The sequence below is a fragment of the Melozone crissalis genome, unplaced genomic scaffold (assembly GCF_028551555.1).
Source record: "Melozone crissalis strain CALT ecotype California unplaced genomic scaffold, PUWL_Pcris_2 ptg000048l_1, whole genome shotgun sequence".
In the NCBI taxonomy this organism is placed as follows: domain Eukaryota; kingdom Metazoa; phylum Chordata; class Aves; order Passeriformes; family Passerellidae; genus Melozone; species Melozone crissalis.
Genome location: NW_026535826.1, coordinates 418,528 through 440,338, shown reverse-complemented (window position 1 = coordinate 440,338; position 21,811 = coordinate 418,528). Strand labels below are relative to the sequence as shown.

At 69.3% G+C, this 21,811-nt stretch overlaps 3 protein-coding genes across 3 annotated transcripts; 1 reads left to right on the top strand and 2 right to left on the bottom strand.

Annotated features, from left to right (window-relative positions):
• Positions 1-226: 226 nt before the first annotated feature.
• SP2 (Sp2 transcription factor) lies at positions 227-9,409 on the bottom strand. The gene is made up of 7 exons (XM_054286501.1): positions 9,363-9,409; positions 8,783-8,863; positions 6,945-7,922; positions 5,745-6,030; positions 2,522-2,696; positions 1,243-1,436; positions 227-327 (listed from the first exon to the last, which is right to left on the bottom strand). Exons 2-7 carry the CDS (start codon positions 8,843-8,845, stop codon positions 227-229), a joined length of 1,797 nt encoding a protein of 598 aa, XP_054142476.1. The 5' UTR covers positions 8,846-8,863; positions 9,363-9,409.
• A 4,519-nt stretch (positions 9,410-13,928) lies between these two features.
• On the bottom strand, positions 13,929-14,922 carry LOC128943589 (proline-rich protein HaeIII subfamily 1-like). The gene is made up of 2 exons (XM_054286484.1): positions 14,678-14,922; positions 13,929-14,346 (listed from the first exon to the last, which is right to left on the bottom strand). Exons 1-2 carry the CDS (start codon positions 14,920-14,922, stop codon positions 13,929-13,931), a joined length of 663 nt encoding a protein of 220 aa, XP_054142459.1.
• A 2,905-nt stretch (positions 14,923-17,827) lies between these two features.
• Positions 17,828-18,955, top strand: SP6 (Sp6 transcription factor). Its single transcript, XM_054286506.1, has one exon. It carries the CDS (start codon positions 17,849-17,851, stop codon positions 18,953-18,955), a length of 1,107 nt encoding a protein of 368 aa, XP_054142481.1. The 5' UTR covers positions 17,828-17,848.
• Positions 18,956-21,811: the final 2,856 nt, after the last annotated feature.

Here is a 21,811-nt window from a genome sequence, read left to right as displayed (position 1 = left end):
TGTGGGGTTCACAGGGGAGGCTCTGGGTCACAGAGGGGCTGTGGGTGACCCCCTAAACCTTCCTGGGTCGCAGGGACACCCCGCGGGCCCCCAGGGGCACCCGCAGGCCGTTTTCGGGGTGCTCGGCGCGGTCCCTGGGCAGGGACGTCCCCGGGTCCCTCCCTGGAGTGCTGAGGCGCCCCGGGCTGCGGGGCCGCGGGTTTGGGGCGCGGGGGGCGCCCCCACCCTACAGGTTCTTGGTGACCAGGTGCGTCTTGTAGTGCTTGGTCAGGTGGTCGGAGCGCATGAAGCGTTTCTGGCACTGCGCGCACTCGAAGCGCTTGTCACCTGCGGGACAGGGACAGCGGGTCACCCCAGGGACAGGGACACCCCAGGGACAGGGACACCTCCAGGGTATGGCCCTGTCACCTGCGGGACAGGGACAGCGGGTCACCCCAGGGACAGGGACACACCCAGGGCATGGCCCTGTCAGCAGAGACCCCCCCTAAACCCTCCAGAGCCCCCCAGACCTGCCCAGATCATCCCAGTGGCTCTCGGGGTGGTGACACCACCAGGACATGTCCCCTTGATGTCCCCACCCCTTTCCGTGACACCTCTGTCACCAGAGACCCCCCAAAATCCTCCCAGTATCTCAAACCCCAAGATCATTTGAGGTGGTCCAAGATGATCCCAGTGCTCCCCAGTGGCTCTCGGGGTGGCGGTGACACCCCTAAGACATGTCCCCTTGATGTCCCCATCCCTTTATCACCAGAGACCCCCCCGAAACCCTCCAGTGCCCCCCAGAACCCGGGGAGAACCTGCGCAGATCATCCCAGTGCTCCCAAGGGGATGGTGACACCTGGGGGTCCCCCAGCCCCATTTGGGGGTGCTGCCCTGGGCACGGGGACCCTGCAGGGACACCCCAGCCCCATTAGGGATGGTTCCTTGGGCACAGGGACCCTGCAGGGACACCCCAGCCCCACGAGGGACGGCTCCCCAGCCCCCCAGCACGGTGCAGACCTGTGTGGGTGCTGCCCTATGAACAGGGGACACCCCAGCCCCACGAGGGACGGCTCCCCAGCCCCCCAGCACGGTGCAGACCTGTGTGGGTGCTGCCCTATGAACAGGGGACACCCCAGCCCCACGAGGGACGGCTCCCCAGCCCCCCAGCACGGTGCAGACCTGTGTGGGTGCTGCCCTATGAACAGGGGACACCCCAGCCCCACGAGGGACGGCTCCCCAGCCCCCCAGCACGGTGCAGACCTGTGTGGGTGCGCGCGTGCCGCTGCAGCTCGTCGGAGCGCGTGAAGCGCTTGCCGCAGAACACCCAGTTGCACACGAAGGGCCGCTCGCCCGTGTGCAGCCGCACGTGCGCCCGCAGCAGCGACGTCTTGCGGAACGTGCGCCCGCACTCGGGGATGTGGCAGATGTGCTTCTTCTTGCCGCCCTCGCCCGGCCTGGGGACAGCAGGGGACAGGAGGGGAGAGGAGACATCAGCACGGACAGGCGGAGATGGGAGGGTGACACACGCTCGGGTTAGACCCGGGACAGTCGGATCCAAAGGGATGAACCACTCTGAGTTAGCCCGGGACAGGAGGAGCTGGAGGGATGAGCTGCTCTGGGTTAGACCCGGGATAGGCGGATCCGGAGGGATGAACCACTCCAGATTATTCTGGGAAAGGCGGATCCGGAGGGATGATCTGCTCCAGGTTAGCCCAGGAGAGGCGGATCCAGAGGGATGAACTGTTCCGGGTTAGCCCGGGACAGGTGGAGCTGGGGGATGAGCCACACCCGGCACAGGCGGATCCGGGGGGATGAACCACTCCGGATTATTCCGGGAAAGGTGGATCCAGACAGGTGTACCACTCCAGGTTAGACCCGGGACAGGCGGATCCGGAGGGATGAACCGCTCCGGGTTATTCCAGGAAAGGCAGATCCAGAGGGATGAACCGCCCTGGGTTATTCCAGGAAAGGCAGATCCAGAGGGATGAACCGCCCTGGGTTATTCCAGGAAAGGCAGATCCAGAGGGATGAACCGCCCTGGGTTATTCCAGGAAAGGCAGATCCAGAGGGATGAACCGCCCTGGGTTATTCCAGGAAAGGCAGATCCAGAGGGATGAACCGCCCTGGGTTATTCCAGGAAAGGCAGATCCAGAGGGATGAAACACCCTGGGTTATTCCAGGAAAGGCAGATCCAGAGGGATGAACCGCCCTGGGTTATTCCAGGAAAGGCAGATCCAGAGGGATGAACCGCCCTGGGTTATTCCAGGAAAGGCAGATCCAGAGGGATGAACCGCCCTGGGTTATTCCAGGAAAGGCAGATCCAGAGGGATGAACCGCCCTGGGTTATTCCAGGAAAGGCAGATCCAGAGGGATGAACCGCCCTGGGTTATTCCAGGAAAGGCAGATCCAGAGGGATGAACCGCCCTGGGTTATTCCAGGAAAGGCAGATCCAGAGGGATGAACCGCTCCAGGTCTAACCCAGGAGAGGTGGCTCCCAGCGGGACGAGCCCTTCCCACCGCCAGCACGCTCAGCACCCACCGCTTGTCGCCGTCCTTGCAGTTGGGGCAGGTGCAGGCCATCCTCCTCCTCTTCTCCCCGGGCTGCACGTCCCCGGACAGCGCCTGCTCCATCTGCAGCTGGATCTGCGTGGGGCTCAGCCCGCTGATGGTCACGTTGCTGCCGGACACGTTCTGCACCGTCAGCTGCTGCTGGCCTGGGCAAGGGGAAAGGGAAAGGGGCAGTCAGGATCCATCCGCACCCTCCGGAGCAGGGAGCACCCCCAGCTCGCCCCCGCATGCAGCACGGCCCCCTCTGCCACGTGCCTCTGCCGGTAAGTCCCCTTTTTCCTGAATATACTGTGCGGTTTTTCAAAGTTTTCGGGAAAAAAAAAAAAAAAAAAAAAAAGTCGTTTCTCGACCCTTTTAGGTGGGGCGGGGAGTAAAAAAATGGGCTCAAAAAGAGGAAACAAAAAAAAGAAACTTTGAAAAAACGTGCAATATATTGAGCAAAAAAACGGGACTTACCCCGCAGCCTAAGGGCCGCTCCAGGCTCGGGCGTGCCGCGACAGGGGCTGGAAAGAAGAACAGGGGTCAGCGTCAGCAAGCGGGGCTGGGACTGGGATCGGGGCTGGGATTGGGGTGGGATTGCTGCTCCCAGGGCAGCACCAGGAGCGGGAGGAGGAGGAGGAGAAGGGGAAGAACGAGGGGGATCGGCAGGAGCAGAGCGGCAGGGACGGAGGGAGGGAGGGAGGGAGGGAGAGCAGGCGGGGAAGCGCCAAGCGAGGGAAGGCAGCGCTGGGCACGGATGAGCCGAGCCCTGGCTCGGCTCGAGGGCAGCAGGTCCTGCCAGTCCCCTGCGCGTTAATTGGAATGGCTAATTAAACTCAGTGTCCCCCACAAAGGCGGTCCTGGCAGGACGGCACAGTGGGAAAGGGGCTGGGATTTCTGCTGACGGCTGGCCAGGAGCAGCAGAGCCAGGGCTGGGGCACCGAGCAGGCAGGCAGCAGGGCTGGGCTGATCCCAGCGAGCAGATAAAGCTCCCCACAGAGATAAATCACCCTGCCCTCGGCTCTGGGCAAGGGCTTGGCCCCGCCAAAGTGGGGACAGGGCGGCTGCAGGGACGTGACACTCCTGGGATGGGGAGCAGCTGGGCCGTGCCCGGCTGGTCTGGGGTCTGGGGAGACCCCTGAGTGAGGGGTTCATTCCCTGGAATGATCCCTGAGTGAGGGGTTCATTCCCTGGAATGATCCCTGAGTGAGGGGTTCATTCCCTGGAATGATCCCTGAGTGAGGGGTTCACCCCAGAATGATCCCTGAGTGAGGGGTTCATTCCTTGGAATGATCCCTGAGTGAGGGGTTCATTCCCTGGAATGATCCCTGAGTGAGGGGTTCACCCCAGAATGATCCCTGAGTGAGGGGTCACCCCTGGAATGATCCCTGAGTGAGGGGTTCACCCCAGAATGATCCCTGAGTGAGGGGTCACCCCTGGAATGATCCCTGAGTGAGGGGTTCATTCCCTGGAATGATCCCTGAGTGAGGGGTTCATTCCCTGGAATGATCCCTGAGTGAGGGGTTCACCCCTGGAATGATCCCTGAGTGAGGGGTTCATTCCCTGGAATGATCCCTGAGTGAGGGGTTCATTCCCTGGAATGATCCCTGAGTGAGGGGTTCATTCCCTGGAATGATCCCTGAGTGAGGGGTTCACCCCTGGAATGATCCCTGAGTGAGGGGTTCATTCCCTGGAATGATCCCTGAGTGAGGGGTCACCCCTGGAATGATCCCTGAGTGAGGGGTTCATTCCCTGGAATGATCCCTGAGTGAGGGGTTCATTCCCTGGAATGATCCCTGAGTGAGGGGTTCATTCCCTGGAATGGTCCCTGAGTGAGGGGTTCATTCCCTGGAATGATCCCTGAGTGAGGGGTTCACCCCTGGAATGATCCCTGAGTGAGGGGTTCATTCCCTGGAATGATCCCTGAGTGAGGGGTCACCCCTGGAATGATCCCTGAGTGAGGGGTTCACCCCTGGAATGATCCCTGAGTGAGGGGTTCATTCCCTGGAATGATCCCTGAGTGAGGGGTTCACCCCTGGAATGATCCCTGAGTGAGGGGTTCATTCCCTGGAATGATCCCTGAGTGAGGGGTCACCCCTGGAATGATCCCTGAGTGAGGGGTTCACCCCTGGAATGATCCCTGAGTGAGGGGTTCACCCCAGAATGATTCCTGAGTGAGGGGTTCACCCCTGGAATGATCCCTGAGTGAGGGGTTCATTCCCTGGAATGATCCCTGAGTGAGGGGTTCACCCCAGAATGATTCCTGAGTGAGGGGTTCACCCCTGGAATGATCCCTGAGTGAGGGGTCACCCCTGGAATGATCCCTGAGTGAGGGGTTCACCCCAGAATGATCCCTGAGTGAGGGGTTCACCCCTGGAATGGTCCCTGAGTGAGGGGTCACTGCTGGAATGATCCCTGAGTGAGGGTTCACCCCTGGAATGATCCCTGAGTGAGGGGTCACCCCTGGAATGGTCCCTGAGTGGGGGGTCACCCCTGGAATGATCCCTGAGTGAGGGGTTCATTCCCTGGAATGATCCCTGAGTGAGGGGTTCATTCCCTGGAATGCTGATCCCTGAGTGAGGGGTCACCCCTGGAATGGTCCCTGAGTGGGGGGTCACCCCTGGAATGATCCCTGAGTGAGGGGTCACCCCTGGAATGCTGATCCCTGAAAGTGGAGCTGGACAAACGGAGCTGGGTGTGTGAATGTGCTCTCCTGGGTTTGGGAGCCCGGGAGAGCTCCTCGTTCCTGGGGAAGCTCAGGGAGCTGCCCAGGGTCCCTGTCCCCCTCAGGGATCTGATTTGATCTGATCTGATCTGATCTGATCCATTGATAACCCACCCTGGGGGAGCTCAGGGAGCTGCCCACTGTCCCTGTCCCATCCCCATGTCCCCAGTGGTGCCCCCGGTGCCACCCACCTGCGCTGCTGGTGACGGTGACGGGCACGCCCTGCCCCTGCCATGTCCCCATGTCCCCATCCATGCCATCGGTGCCACCCACCTGTGCTGCTGGCGATGGTGACGAGCACGCCCTGCACCTGCCATGTCCCCATGTCCCCATTCCATGGCATGTCCCCATCCATGCCATCGGTGCCACCCACCTGCGCTGCTGGTGATGGTGACAGGCACGCCCTGCACCTGCCATGTCCCCATCCATGCCCATGTCCCCATGTCCCCATCCATGGCATGTCCCCATCCATGCCATCGGTGCCACCCACCTGCGCTGCTGGTGATGGTGACGGGCACGCCCTGCACCTGCACGCCGTTGATGTTGATGGTCTGCATGGCCTGTGCAGCTGCCGCCAGCTGTGCCGCGCTCAGGCTCAGGATGCCCCCGGCCGGGGCGATCTTGGGCAGCGGCCGCTCCTTGCGCGGGGCCGGCCTGCGGGCGGTACCGGTGCCGGTGCCGGGGCTGCCGCAGGAACCGCCCGGCGGCACCGGGATGGACGAGGCCTCCTGCAGCAGCACCGACTGCAGCTCCCCAGAGGGGGTCTTGAAGTAAACCTGGGGGCGGGAGGGAGCGCGGCACGGTGGGGTTTGTGGGGACGGGATCGGCCCGCGCGGCTCGGGAATCGCGGGACGCTTTGGGCTGGGGGGGTTTGGGGGCTGCTGTGTTTGAATTTCCTTCTGCTGGAGCTGGGCTCGGACACTGCCGGGGATGGGGAAGCCATAGTTTGTCTGGGAAATACAGCCCAGCTCCTCCCCACCCTCGCTGGGAAGTGAATCCAGACCTTTGTAAGACCCCCTGGAGAAAGGAGAAGGCTCCTGGGTTTTGTCCAAGGTGACACAGAGACACCAACCTGTCCCACCTCCCTCTGTGACCCAGGAGGGTCATCCCAGCCCCAGCTGTGGGACACTGAGCTCCTCCATATCCTACAAAAGAAGCTGGAGCTCCTAAATCCCTGCAGAGGGCACGGCTGCACTCCCAACCTCCAGAGAATCCACTCAGCAACGCCCAAACCATCCTCCAAACCGGGAATATCTCACAAACCCCCCATCTCCCAAACCCTGGGCAGAACCAGAGGGGAACAGCAGTTCCTAATCCCTGCAGAGGGCACGGCTGCACTCCTAATCTGCACTGAGCAATGCCCAAACCATCCTCCAAACCGGGAATATCTCACAAACCCCGCAGCTCCCAAACCCTGGGCAGAACCAGAGGGGAACAGCAGTTCCTAATCCCTGCAGAGGGCACGGCTGCACTCCTAATCTCCACTCAGCAACGCCCAAACTGGGAATATCTCACAAACCCCCCATCTCCCAGACCCTGGGTAGAACCAGAGGGCATGGCTGCACTAATCTCCACTGAGCAACGCCCAAACCATCCTCCGAACCGGGAATACCTCACAAAGCCCCCGTCTCCCAAGCCCTGGGCAGAACCCCAGTGGAGCACCGCGGAGGGGGTCCCGGGGAGGCCGTACCTGCGTGGGGGTGGGCTCGGCCGCCTGGATCTGGAAGTTCTGCGAGGGTTTCTGGGGCACGGTGGGCAGCGTGGCCGAGGCCGCCTGCACCACGCGCAGCGCCTGCTGCGGGATCTGCACCACCTGCGGCTCCTGCTTGGGCTGCACCACCTGCAGCTGCTGCAGCACGGCGGGCTGCCCCGCGGCCGGGCCCTGCACGATCAGCAGGTTGCCGCCCGCCTGGATGATGTTCTCGGCCGTGGTCTCGATCAGCACCGTCTCCACCTGCTCGGCCACGGCCACGGCCGCGGGCTGCCCCGGGGACGGCGCCTTCTTCCGCGGCTTCTTGCCGCCCTTGGAGGGGCTGTCCGTGAGCAGCTGGGGCTGCCCGCCCGCCTCGGGGCCCACCAGGGCCGGGGGCAGGCTCAGGGTGACGTTGGCGCCCGCGGGCAGCTTGACCACGCCGCCCGCCGCCTTCTGCGCCGGGGCCGGCTTGATGGGCACGGGCTTGTGCGAGGAGGAGGAGGAGGAGGAGGAGGAGGAGGAGGAGGGCGTGAGGATGGCCTGGCCGGTGCCCGGGATGATCTGGATCTGGTTAGGCTGCACCTGGATGGCCTGAGCGCCGCTGGGCTGCAGCTGCGGCACCGCCTGGTACTGGATGCCGGACGAGGAGGAGGACGAGGATGAGGATGAGGAGGAGGAGGAGGAGCGCGAGGCTTTGCCCAGCACGGCCGCGTTCTGGATGGCGAACACCAGCTGTCCCGCGGGGTAGGAGGCGCCCAGCTGCGAGCCCTGGATCTGGAAGAGGCTGCCCTTGGAGGACAGGAGGCCGAGGCCGCCCTTGGCGGCGCCCGGGGGCAGCGGGGCGGGTTTGATGGGCACCAGCCTGCGCGGCGCGGGCTGCGGGGGCTGCGGGGGCGCCGCGGCCGCCTCCACAGCGGGGGGACCGATCTTGCTGCATGTGGCTGCCAGCAGGGCCAGCGGGGACGGCTGCGAGTCCTGGGGGCGCAGGGAGAGAGGGGGGACGGTCAGTGCAGGAACGGCTAATGAGGCAGCCCTGATTGAGGGAGCTCGTTAATTACCCGCGCGGGGCGGGATTCCCGAATCACCGAGGCCGGAAAGGGTTTGGGGACGGCCCAGCCCGGCCTGGGGACGCCCTGTCACCCCAGCGTGGCACCGAGGGCCACGTCCAGTCCTTCCTGAAACGCCCCCAGGTGGCTCCAGCGCCTCTCTGGGCAGTCCATGCCAACGCCAGCGTTTCTGCGAGGGAGTTCCTGCCCATGTCCAGCACCCACTGCTGCCAGTGGTGGTGACATTGAATATCCCATCCCTGTGTCCCTAAGTCCTTTTAAATCCCATCCTTGCGTCCTTAAAACCATCCTAAAGCTTAAAACCATGCTTAAAACCATCCTAAAGCTTAAAACCACCCTTAAAGACATCCTAAAGCTCAAAATAATGCTTAAAACCATCCCAAAGCTGTGGATATCCTGGGAACTCCCTGGGATTTGCCCCTGGAACACCGCAGGCAGCTCAGATCCCAAAGCCAGCCCGAGATGAGGGCTGGGAACACCAGAGAGGCTCGGGGAGAACACCGGCATGGGGACAGGGAGTGAGCCCCCAGCAGGGCTGGGCACACCTGGGCGGGGCAAGGTACACCTGGGCGGGGCTGGGCACATCTGGGAGGGGCTGGGCACACCTGGGCGGGGCAGGGCTCACCTGGACAGGGGCAGGGCTCACCTGGGAGGGGCAGGGCACACCTGGACAGGGGCTGGGCTCACCTGGGCAGGGGCTGGGCACACCTGGGAGGGGCAGGGTACACCTGGGAGGGGCTGGGCACACCTGAGAGGGGCAGGGCTCACCTGGGCGTTGGCGCTGGCGGGCTGCAGGTACTCGCTGGGGCTGACAGCAGCAGTGGCAGCCATGCTGGGCTGTCCCTCGAGCTGTGGGCACAGAGCAGGGGGGCATCAGCTCCTCGGGGATGTGCCCGGTGCCCCCCAGAGCCACCCCACCCCACACTGGGGGGCTGCCCCCTATTGCATCACCTTGTCCCCTCACCAGGGGTTGGCCTTTGGTTGGTTCCCGGGTACCTCGAGCATCCCGGGGACCCCCCGAGCATCCCCCGAGCATCCCCGGTCCCCCGAGCATCTCGGGATTCCCGAGCATCCCCGGGCGGGGATGAGGCCGCGACCCCCGAGGGCCCCCCCGGAGTCTCCCCCCCCGGGAGCTCCCCCGGTCCCCCCGGGCCGCCCCCGCCGCTCCGGGCGGTCCCGGGGGAGGCGGGTCCCAAAGGCCGGGCCCGCCCCCGACCGGGCCCCGCTGCCGGAAGCGCCGCCCGCCCGCCGGGCGCCGGGGGAGGGCGGCTCGGGGCGGCCGCGGGCCCCTCCCCGCCCCGGCGGCCCCGCAGCGGCCGCGGCCCGGCCCCGCTGCCCCCGCACTGACCGGCCGGGGGCGGCGGCGGCTCCGACCCGCTCACGGCGCCATCTTCCTCCGCCGGGCACCGCCCTGCTGCGCCCGCCCACAGAGGCGCTTTGGGCCAATCGCCGCCCGGCTGCTTTGCGATCTGGCCAATGGGTGGTGAGAAGGTGGAGCGGCGGCCAATCCGCGGAGGGGGAAGGGTTGATGGGCAGCTGCGCCGAGCAGTAAGGCGCGTGATGGAGGGATGGCTCCGCCAATGGGCGCGGAGCTGTGAGGTGACGGACGGCAGCGGAGAACCAATGGCAGGGAAGATTTCTGATTGACAGCACAGACAGCCAATGGGCGCAAGCCCAGCCAGTGGCCATCCGCTGTTTGATTGACAGACCTTTAAGGGGGCGGAGTACCTCTTGGGCGCGACCCGCCCAAAACACGGCTTGTGATTGGTCGCAATAATTTGATTGACAGATTGATGAATCAATGGAAGGCGGGAGACGGACGAGCTGCGCTTGCGATTGGCGGAGGGGGGAGTCCGGGCAGCCGAAGCCGGATGACGTCACGGGGTCCCCGCCGGGTGGGGAGTCCCGGGGATCCCCCTCGCCCCCCCCCAATCAAAGCGGGCACGGAGGGGATCCCGCGGTCCCAGTGAGGGGGGTCCGGGGGGTCCCGGGGAGGGGATCGGGGGGACCCGGGGGGCCCGGGGCGATGGCGCCCCCGAGGGACCCCAAACCCCGCTCAGAGGGGGCACAGCGCGGTTCGGGGGGGTCCCTGCAGAACTTGGGGTGCCCGCTCAGCGGGATGGGGGTCCCCAACCCCGCACAACAATCGGGGTGGGGGGGGAGGATTCAGGGTCCCGGAGGGGATCGGGGTTCCCTGAGACGATGGGGGTCCCCATTCCCATTGCAGGGATTCGGGGGTTCAGGGCGCTTTGAGGGTTTTGGGGTGTTCAAGGCGCTAGAAGGGATGGGGGTCCTCAATCCCCTTGTAAATTTTGGGGGTTCTTGGGGGTGCTTGGAGAGCTTTGGGGCGTTCAGGCTGCCAGAAGGGCCAGGGATCCCCGATCCCCTGCAGAATTTGGAGTCCCCAAAAGGGACAGGGATCCCCAATCCCCTTGCCGAATTTCGGGTCCCCAAAAGCGAAGGGGATCCCCAACCCCTCCCAAAACCCGGGGTGTGCTCGGCGTCCCGCAGGGGGCACCCCCACCACCCCATCACCCCATTTTGGGGGTCCCTCACCGTGCCGGGGTCCCCTCGGCGGTGCCGGCGCTGCCGCCCGGGGGTTCCCGGGGGTGCCCAGCCGGCTCCAGCCCCCACGGGCCCGGCAGCTCCCGCTGGAGCCAAATAATTGCCCGGTGCTTTGTTGTGCCGTGTCTGTGGCCGCGGGGCCTCCATTTGTGGGCAGCAGCCGCGGCCAGCGCCGCCCTCCCCGCCCTCGTCCCGCCCGCCCCGCTCCGCTTACTCACCGACCCCCGCCCCGAGCCCTCCCGGGTACCCCCGGCCCGGCCCCGAACCCTCCGGGTACCCCCGGCCCGGCCCCGAACCCTCCCCGGTACCCCCGGCCCGGCCCGGGGACAGTGCGGGGACCGGGTTGGGTCTCTGTGCTGGGGACACGTGTCCCTGTCCCTGTCCCATCCCCTGTGCCTATCCCCATCCCTGTCTCTGCTGTCCCCCCGTGTCCCCATCCCTGTCCCTGTCCCCAGCTCGCCTCATGTCCCCAGTTCAGCCCAGTGTCCCTGTCGTTGTCCCCCCGTGTCCCTGTCCCCTGTCCCTGTCTCTGTCCCCATCCCTGTCCCGCTGTCCCCCCGTGTCCCTGTCCCCATCCCCATATCCCTGTCCCTGTCCTGTGCCCATTCTTGTCCCCATCCCTGTCTCCCCGTGTCCCCATCGCTGTCCCCGCTGTCCCCGCTGTCCCCACTGTCCCCTGTCCCTGTCCCGCTGTCCCCGCTGTCCCCCCCGTTCCGCTCCGGTTTCCCGGGCCGTGTGTGGCAGCGGGCCCGGCCGGGCGCGGATCCGGCAGCGCGATTAGCGCGGCGCTAATTAAAGCCCAATTAAAGCTGCTCGCGCTCGGGGCCGCTCCGAGCCCCGGCCCCGTCCCGGCGCTCCGGTCCCGACAGAGGAAACGCCGCCCGCGGGCACGCGCTGCGGGCAGGGCAACCCCGGCCCGTCGCGATAATCGCGATAGAGATCTCTGCGCGGCTGGCAGGCGGCCCTGGCCTCGGGCAGCGGGGGGGCAGCGCCGTGCCAGGTGTGCCAACCGTACCAGGTGCGCCAACTGTGCCAGGTGTGCCAGCTGCGCCAGGTGTGCCAGCCGTGCCAGGTGCGCCAATTGTGCTAGGTGTGCCAGCCGTGCCAGGTGCGCCAATTGTGCTAGGTGTGCCAGCTGTGCCAGGTGTGTCAACTGTGCCAACCGTGCCGGGCACGGGGGTGTCCTGACGGGTGTTGGGGCACCCCCGTGGGAACTGTGATACCCCCGTGGGGACTGTGACATTCCCATAGTGACTGTGAGCCCCTCATGGGGACTGTGACACCCCCGTGGGGACTGTGGCATTCCCATAGAGACTGTGACCCCCCCATGGGGACTGTGACACCCCCGTGGGGACTGTGACATTCCCATAGTGACTGTGACCCCCCCATGGGGACTGTGACACCCCCGTGGGGACTGTGACATTCCCATAGTGACTGTGACCCCCCCATGGGGACTGTGACACCCCCGTGGGGACTGTGACACCCCCATAGTGACTGTGACCCCCTCATGGGGCTGTGCCCCCCCATGGTGGCCGTGCCCCCCAGTGCCACTCCCGTCCCTCCCTCGGTCCCTCCCTGGCACTGTCCCCACGCGCCCCCTGCACGGTCCCGGCGCCCCCCGGGCTCGGCCGCTCCAGCGCCACCCCCGCGTCCCCCCCCGGGCCCGTCTGGGCCCCCCCGAGCCGCGGGCGGGATCGGCAGCTCCGCCCGGGCCCGTCTGCGCCCCGCGGGCACCCCCGGGCCGGCCCCGAGGCACCGGGCGGCACAGACGGCGCGGCCCCGCGGCACCGGGAACGGCACCGGGAACGGCACCGGGAACGGCACCCGGCAAGGGGGGCACAGGGACAGGGATGAGCGACAGGGACAGGGATGAGCGACAGAGCCACCCCGGCACCCCGAGTGCGGGAGCGGAACCGACCGGGGGGGACACAGGGACAGTGACAGGGACAGGGATGAGTGACAGACCCCCCGGCAGCCCGAGTGAGGAGCGGCACCGACCGGGGGAGGCACAGGGACGGGCTGGGGACACGGTTAGGGGGTGACACCACAGGGACACCCCTGGGACACTGGGACAGGGACGGGCTGGGGACACGGTGTGACACCCTTGGACATCCCTGGGACACCCCTGGGACCCCCCTGTGACATCCCTGAGACCCCCCAGCGCCACCCCCAGTGCCACCCCAGCCCCGTCCCCTCCCTGTCACCCACCGAGGGCCGTGTCCCCCCCGTGCCGGGCTCCGGGGACACCCCGAGGTCCCGCTGCAGTTTTGGGGAGCCCCGACCCCTCCGGTCCCCATCCGACCCCTCCTGTCCCCCCTCTGTTCCCCTCCTGTGCCCCCTTTTCTCCCCCGCGCTGCCGGATCACTCGGAGGGATTGGCGGCATTTGCCTCTTGCCTTATAATTTATGCAAATGAGCTGTAATTAGCAGTAATTTCAAGGCACGGCTCGGGGTTGCAGACACTCGGATCCCCCCTGGGCTGCGCCGTGATTCCCTGCCCTGGGTGGTCCCAGCTCTGCCTGGGGGGGCTCCAGGAGCCCCCAGACCCCAAACCCTGCTGCCCCCAGTGCCCCCGGTGCCCCCAGCGCTGTGCCACAGCCTCCTGCTGCCCCCAGACCCATCCCAGCCGGATCCCAGCCAGGGTCTGAGTTTTGGGGTGGGTCCCGAGGGTCCCAGGGGGGTTTTGGGGTGCGGTGCTGTGGGGTGAGGGGGTCCTGGCACCCCCAGAGCCCCGTCCGTGTCCCCTCGTGTCCCCCAGGTCCTCCCACCCTGCAGCCCCTTCCTGGAGCGGGGATGGCCGGGACTGGGATGGGGACGGGGATGGGAAAGGGAATGGGAGTGGGAATGGGAATGGGGTTTGGGATGGGAATGGGGGACGGGAATGGGGTTTGGGATAGGGATTGGGATGGGAAATGGGATTGGGATGGGAATTGGGGATGGGGACTGGGCTTGGGATGGGAATTGGGATTGGAATGGAACACAGTGGGACCCTGGGGTTGGGGTGCGCCCCGATCCCCCCAGATGTGCCCTACAGAGCCTCGTGTGTGTGTTCACCCCCACAGCCAGGAACCCCAAAGGGGCTTGTCGTGCCCCTTCCCATCCTGGGGTCCCCATGGCAGGATCCCCATCCCAAGATCCCCATCCCGGGTCCCCATCTCAGTGTCCCCACCCCTGTGTCCCCATTCCCATTCCGGGTCCCCATCCCAGTGTCCCCATTCCCATCCCGGTGTCCCCATCCCGCTGTCCCCATCCCCGTGTCCCAATCCCCATCCCAGTGTCCCCATCCCCACCCCGGTGTCCCCACCCCGCTGCCCCCTCCCCGGTGTCCGGTCCCCCCGCCGGTGCCGCTCTCAGCGCACCGGGCAGCCGCGTTTCGTTGGCATTGGCGGCGGCGGCCGCTCCGTGCCGGGGCGATGAAAACCGGCCGAGCTTTCCCCGGGGCCAGGGCGGAGCTCGCTGCTCCCTCCCCGGGCCGGGCCGGGCTCTGCGGGCTCTCCTCGGGCTCTCCCCGGGCTCTCCGGGCTCTCCCCGGGCTCTCCGGGGCTCCCACGCGCCGGCCGCGATCGCGGCGCTGCCCGCCCGGCCCGGCCCCGCCGCCGCCTTTTCCCGGGGGATTGGGGGCTCCGGGACCCCCCCGTGCGCACCGGGGTCCCCGGGGCTGCGGGGCCGCCGGGCGGGCGCAGCGCTGGGAACGGGGACACGACGCGCCGGTGATTAAGTGGCTCCGGCGGGCGCGGTGCTGTCACCGGGGTTTGTCCCTGCCGGAGCCTCGGGGGGGACACGGCAGACGGGGCTGGGACACCCGGGCCGAGCCGGGACAGGCTCAGCCAGAACCTCCGGGGCGCTTCTGGGTCACCCCAAACCCACCGAGGTCACGGTGGGCCCTGCGTCCCCCTCCCTCCCGCCAGAGGTGACACCACAATTGTCCCCTGTGTCCCCCCCGTCCCACTGGTGCCACAGAACCGAGGGGCAATGGGGGCGCTGAGCCCCCCACGGGGACAGGTGACATCCCCGCGGGCAGGAGCAGCGCCCACCCCTGTGTGCCACCCCCGTGTGCCACCCCTGTGTGCCACCCCTGTGTGCCACCCCCGCGTGTCACCCCTTGGTGGGGGACACGTCCGGGGGTCCCGGGGGGTGGCAGCAGGACAGGGCGGCCACCTGCGTGTCCCCAACAGGGGAGGGGGCGCCTGGAGGGGGTGGGGACACGAGGGGTCCCCGGGGGTGGCGGGGGAGGCGGCCGGGGCCGCGGGAGGAGGGAGGGAGGCGGTTGTTGCTTTCTTCTTTAATTACCCCCCTGTTTGCGGTGTCTGCTGCGAACTTCCCGTCCCCTCCCTCCGCTTTCATCCGCCGGATCCTGAGACCGGAGCCGGCTCCTGTCAAGCGCCGGGGCCGCGGCTCTGCCTCCAAGGGTTAAAATCACCGGGCCGGGGGTGGAGCCGGGCGGGGGGGCGGAGGGAAAGCCGGGCTGGGACCCGGCCATTCCTGCTCGCCCGGCCCAGTGGGTGCCCGGTCCCTGCGCGGGTCCCTCGGCTCCGCTCGGGAACAGCGCCCGCGCCCATGAGGACGGAGCCGCCGGGCCCCCGCCGCCGCCGCTAGAGCCGTACGTACCCCGGTGCCCCCGCTAGAGCCGGACGTACCCCGGTGCCCCCGCTAGAGCCGTGCGTACCCCCGGTGCCCCCGCACGGTCCCGGGCACGGGGCTGCCCCGAGCGCTCCGCTCCCTGCGGGTCCCCGCTGCCCACCGAGCCCCGCGTGCCGTCCCCTCGCTCCCATCCCCGGCGCGACCCCCGCCCCTCGGCACGCGGCTCTCCGGTGCCTCCGAGACCCCTCCGGTGTTGCCGAGTCCTGCGGGGGCTGCCCAGGCTGGACCCCCCCGCCCGCCCGCGCCGCCACCGGAGCGGCGCCGTTCCCCTCCCGAAAACCCCCGGGGGCTCCGCCGCGGCTCGGGGGGATGATCCCGATCCCACCGCACCCCACAGCGTCCCCCCGGCCCCCGGGCATCGCCCCAAAGCCGCGGCATCCCCGAGCCCGCCCCGCCGCCGCCCCCGCTCCCCCCGTCGGGGCTCCCGGTGCCGGGGCAGCGGCCCCGCCGCGGGGCGAGGCACCGGCCGAGCTGGAGACGGGGCCGCGCCGCCCGTGCCCAGCCCGGGCCGTGACTCACGGGACGCTGCAGCCGCCGCTGCCTCAGTTTCCCTGCGGTGAAATGGCCAGCGCGTCGCCGAGCCCCGCCAGGGAGGGAGGGAGGACGCTGCGGGCCCCTGGGGATTTTTGTCATCGTTCCCGGGTGGAAAATTGTCCTGGGAGGCTCCGAGCGCGGCCCGAGCGGGGCGGTTCTCCCGGCGCTGCCCCGTCCCGGTCCCGGCCCTCTCCCGGTTTGGGGCTGGGGTGGGGGTCAGTGCCGCCGGTCACGGTGGGGTCGGTGGGACCCCCGAGCCGGGGGCATCGCTGGGATCGGGGTGTCCCAGGGGAGCCCCGTGCTGGATCCCATGGGGCGGGAGCGCCCGGAGGGTCCCTCCCCTCCCGTGGGGGTGCGGGGGCTGGGGGACATCCCCAGGTCTGGGGGTCCCAGAGGCCCGTGAGGGGCTGGCACTGAGGCACTCTGTGTGTGTGACCCCAACTGGGAGCAGGGTCTGGGGGCTCAGGACCCCCGAGCACGGTGCGGGTGGGGGTGATGGGCCCGGCCGTGCCAGCCCCTCCGAGCCCACGCGTGTCCCCGGGAGCCAGGGACGGTGCCCAGGGCTGCGGCGGGCACAGCGGAGCCCCCCGGGGCAGCAGGACCCCAAAACCTGCTCAGCTGCCCCGGGGGGCTCATCCTGCCGAACCCCACCTATGTGGGCAGCCCAGGTACAGGTGGGTCCCTCAGGGGCATTTTGGGACCCCCCCAAACTCCCACCGGGACCTTTGGGGTCCCCCTGCCTGCCCGGGTGACGCTGGCGGGGGAAAACGGGGTCCCCACGCGGCTGAGGGGTCTCCAGCACTGTGGGGAGCCCGGAATCCCAGCGTGGGCATCGGGGGGCGCCGGGGGTCCGATCGGGGGATCCCCCAGCCCAAATCTTCCAGCACCCCCCAGATGTGTCCCCAAGGATCTGTCCCTGTCCCTGAGGGTCTGTCCTTGTCCCCAAGGGTCTGAGCCTTTCCACAAGGGTCTGTCCGTGTCCCCAAGGATCTGACCCTGTCCCCAAGGGTCTGTCCTTGTCCCTGAGGTCTGTCCCTCTCCCAAAGGGTCTTTCCCTGTCCCCAGGGGTCTGACCTGTCATGAAGAGTCTGTCCTTGTCCCCGAGGGTCTGACCCTGTCCCCGAGGGTCTGACCCTGTCCCCAGGGGTCTGACCCTGTCCCCAGGGGTCTGTCCGTCTCCCAAAGGGTCTGTCCCTGTCCGCAGGGGTCCGTTCCTGTCCCCGGGGGTGGCCGGGGCAGGGGGCAGGTGGCGAGAGCGGCCGGCGGGAGGGGGTTCAGGGCCGGGGGGGTCCCGGCGCCGCCGCTGGGAACCGGGGGGCGGGAGCCGGTGGCGGCAGGTGGATTTCGACACCGGGGTGGGGCCCGTCCCCGGCCCCGTGGGGTTTGCGCGGCTCCCGCTGAGTCACGGCCGCCCTGCTGGAGCTGCGGCCGCCCGGGGCTCCGCGGGTGCCCGGGGGTGCCCCGGGGTGCGGGGGGAGCCGGCCCGACCCGGCTTCAAAGCGCTGCCGGGGGCTGGGCCCGGGGCCGCGCTGCCTCAGCCCGCTGCCGGCCGGCCCGGGGGCGCAGCCCCCCCAGAAGGGCCCGAGGGCTCCGGGCTGGGCCCGGCGTGGGGCGGCAGCGAGGGGGGCGAGGCTGCCCCAGCCCGGCCCGGCTGCGATGCGGCACCGACAGGCTGGCCTCGGGGTGCGGGGTCCCCTCCGTGGGTCTGGGGGTGCCACCCTGGCCCCCTTGGGGACCCGGGCGGTGTTGGGGACACAGCTGGGGAGGCGATCCAGCAGCGTTGGAGGTTCCCTCGCAGTTTGGAGTCAGGCACCGACCCCTCCGGGCTGCAGACGTGACCGAGCGGCACCGGGGGCTGGCACAGGGGGCGGGGACGGTGTGAGGGTGCCCCCCCCAAGCCGGTGCCACCATCCCGGTGCCACGGCGGTGTCGCAGAGCGGCGCAAGCCCTGGCTGGGGGCTCGGCGACTCCCGAGCCGCGGTGCCGGTGCGGGCGGGGACGGGGGGCGCGGAGCTGCGCCCCCCACTCCTCTCACGGCTCCTCTCCCCTCCCCGGGCCCCGCTCGGCCCCGCAGGTCCGTGCGCGCCGCCCCGCGATGCTGACGGCGGTCTGCGGCTCCCTGGGATCGCAGCCCTCGGACGCGCCCCGCGCCTCCCCGACGCACCTGGAGCTGCAGCCGCTGCAGCCCTTCCCGCCACACGGCCCCGCCGCCCCGGGCGCCCCCGACTTCGCCTCGCCGCTGCCGCCGCCCGAGCTGCCGCTGCCGGGGCCCGAGGACGCCGCGTTCGCCGCCGCCGCCGCCGCCTACGAGCCCCATGGGCCGCCGAGGTTAGAGCTGCCCCCCGAGGGCCCCGCCGCGCCCGCGGCCTACGCCAAGCTGCTGCCGGCCGCCCCGGACATGGCGCACCCCTACGAGCCCTGGTTCCGGCCCCCGCACCCCGGAGCGCCCGGCGAGGAGGGCGGCGGCGTCAACTGGTGGGAGCTGCACGCCGGGCCCGGCTGGATGGAGCTGCCGCCGGGGCAGGGCGCGGGGCTGGCCGTGCCCGCGCCCCCCGCGCTGCCCGCGGCGCTCGGCGGCTACGGCGCGGCCGAGCACCAGCTGTGCGCGCCCCCCGCGCACCTGCTGCCGCCGCCCGCGCCGCACCTGCTGCCCGCCGAGCCCGCCCAGGCGCTCGAGGGGCCCCCGGAGCCGCGCGGCGCGGAGGGCGAGGCCGGGGCGCGGCCCAAGGGCGGCCGGCGGGCCGTGCCCCGCGGCGGGGGGCAGGCGGCGTGCCGCTGCCCCAACTGCCAGGAGGCCGAGAGGGGCGGCCCGGGCCCCGAGGGCGCCAAGCGCAAGCACCTGCACAACTGCCACATCCCGGGCTGCGGCAAGGCCTACGCCAAGACCTCGCACCTGAAGGCGCACCTGCGCTGGCACAGCGGCGACCGGCCCTTCGTGTGCAACTGGCTCTTCTGCGGCAAGCGCTTCACCCGCTCCGACGAGCTGCAGCGGCACCTCCAGACCCACACGGGCGCCAAGAAATTCTCCTGCCCCGTCTGCGGCCGCGTCTTCATGCGCGGCGACCACCTGAGCAAGCACATGAAGACGCACGACGGCGGCAAGGACGGGCCCGAGCCCGAGGGCAAAGGCGCCGGGGACGCGGCGGCCGCCAAGGGGGGCAAGAGGGAGCCCGAGGGGGGCGCGGCCGCCCCCACAAACTGAGCGGCTGAGCCCCGGGCCCGGGGGAGCCCTCGGGAGCCCTCGGGGCCGCTCTCCGGAGGGGCCGGGGCGGGCACGGGCGCAGGGCTGGCTCCTTGTGCCGGCGAGCCCCGGGACGGCCCCGGCGCGGGGAGCGCCGCACCGGAGCTGCCCCGCGGCGGTTTCACTTGTCCCGCTGCCGCTCTCCCGCCCCGCTGCTCCCTCCCTCCCTCCTCCCCCGGCTTCCCGAATCTTTCTCTCGGGAGGCCGCTGGCAGGCGGCGCGGCTGTTTGGGAGGAACATCAATGGGAGCCGAAGGAGCGGGAGCTGCCCGGGCACGTCCAGCCCAGAGGGGAGGAAGGAGAAGGAGAAAGGGAGACAGGAGAGCAGAGGAGGAGCCCGGGAGCCTCCGCTCGGGGCCGCGGCCGCAGCCCCCCGGGCCCTCCCCTCGCTCCCCTCCGAGCTGCGGCTCCCACCCGGGCCGGCCCCGCTCTCCCGTCGCCCACGAGCGACACGGGGGGCTCGGGGACATCCCCCCGCCCCGGCTGGGGCCGCTGAGCCGGCGGGGGTCCCCCACCCTCGGAGCCCCGCTTTGCTTGCGCGGCTCGAGGGTGCGAAACCCATTTTCGGCCCGAACCGCGGCTGAAGTGGAGAAAAAGGGAAGCAAAGCAGGAATTGCTGCGCGAGCGCGGCCGCGGGGAGCTCGGGGGGCTGCGGGGGCCGCGGCGGGCGGGCGGGCGGGCGGCGGCCCCAGCGCGCACCTGCAGCGTTCCCACGCCCACCCGCCCGGCGCGGCCCCGGGCGGGAAGCACCGGGGCGGCCGCGGGCCCGGGAGAGCCGGGGCGGCCGCATTCCTCCGGCCCGGCACGGCCGCGCTGCGCGCCCGCGACCCCCGCCCCTCCCTGCGGCCGGGCACCCCCGCCCGGGCCGGCTGCCCGCGCCCCCCGTGCCCCCCTGGGGTCCGCAGCCACCCCCGTGCCCCCCTGGGGTCCGCAGCCACCCCCGTGTCCCCCCGGTCCCCTCGGCACCCCGTGTCCCCCCGTGCATGCTGCCTGTCCCCGTGGCCCCGTAGCCGTCCCCCCGGGACCCCGCATTTCCAGGGAGTTCTGCCTGGCCCCTGCATGCTGCCCGTCCCCCCGGGGACCCCTGAGCTGCCCCTTCCCTCCCGGGGACCTCCGGCCTCCCCCCACCAGGGACCCCGTAGTTTCCCTGCCCTGGGGTCGCCCCCTGTCCCTCACCCCTGGCTGGGGGTCCGCGATTCTCGGTTTTTGGATCTTTTGGGGTCTTACGCCCCGGTTTTGGCAGAAGCCCTCGGACGCAGAAGGAGAAGCTGGAGCGGGGCCTGGGAGGGGGTTTGGGGGGGATCGGGGTTCGCTGGCTGCTCAGGGCACCCGGGGGTCCCCCCGGCTCTGCCCCCCGGCCAGCAGCAGTGGGAACCAGTTGGGAATCTGGGGAGGGGGGATTTGGGGGGCGCCGGGCCCCGGTCCGGCCCCTCCTGCGGTTCTGGGGGGGCTGCCCGGGCTCGGAGCACCCCGAGGTCGGGGGGGGGGGGAAGGGGTAGAGGTGAAGTCAAGTGGGGTCCGTGCCCAGAGGGCGCCCCGAGGCCTTCGGTTTTGAGTGTTTTATTATTATTATTATTATTATTATTAATTATTAATTATTATTAATATTATTAATTATTAATTATTATTATTTTATTAAGGTGAAGCCAGGCTTTGCCGCTCGGGCAGAGTGGATGTCCCCGGCCGGAGCTGTGGCCGTGGGCTGAGGATGGATGGGGAGGGCTCGGGCCCCTCCGAGGGTCCCCATGGCTGTCCCCATGGCTGTCCCCTCGCTGTCCCCATGGCTGTCCCCATGGCTGTCCCCTCGCTGTCCCCGTCCCCAGCGGTGCCAAGGGGCTGGCGCAGCCCCCCCGGGCCCCGCGGCTGGGACCCCCAGCACGAGGTGAAGTCTCGCTGGGGAGGGGTCTCGGGACGCGCCCCCAGCCCCAGCCCGGCCGCCGCTGTCCCCCCCGGGTGCCCTGGGCTGTCCCCGACTCCGGAATTTGCCTTTTCCAGCACAAAATCCCCCCTCGGGGTCCCCCAGGTGGGATCTCGCCTCCCAAAGGGACCCCGGGGGGGGCTCAGGACCCTCCCAGTGTCCCTCAGAGCGGCACCGAGGGGACCCTGGCGGCTCCAGCAGCGCCTGGGGGGGCTCCAGATTGGGGGGGGCTGCACCCCACGGGCAGGGACTCGGGGTTCAGCCTCAGCGAGCTGATCCAGCCTGGCGGGCTGCGAGGGGGGACCAGGTGAGCTCAGCGCCCCAGGTGAGCTGTGCCCCCACCCCCCAGGTTCGCTCATCCCCCCAGGTGTGCTCAGCCCCCCAGGTTCGCTCAGCCCCCCAGGTTCGCTCAGCCCCCCCAGGTTCGCTCATCCCCCCAGGTTCGCTCAGCCCCCCAGGTTTGCTCAGCCCCCCCAGGTTCGCTCATCCCCCCAGGTTTGCTCAGCCCCCCCAGGTTCGCTCAGCCCCCCAGGTTCGCTCAGCCCCCCCAGGTGTGCTCAGCCCCCCAGGTTCGCTCATCCCCCCAGGTTCGCTCAGCCCCCCAGGTTCGCTCAGCCCCCCCAGGTTCGCTCAGCCCCCCCAGGTTTGCTCATCCCCACCAGGTGCTCTCAGCCCCCCCAGGTGCTCTCAGCCCCCCAGGTTCGCTCATCCCCCCCAGGTTCGCTCAGCCCCCCAGGTTTGCTCAGCCCCCCCAGGTTCGCTCAGCCCCCCAGGTTCGCTCAGCCCCCCCAGGTGTGCTCAGCCCCCCAGGTGTGCTCAGCCCCCCAGGTTCGCTCAGCCCCCCAGGTTCGCTCATCCCCCCCAGGTGTGCTCAGCCCCCCAGGTGCGCTCATCCCCCCA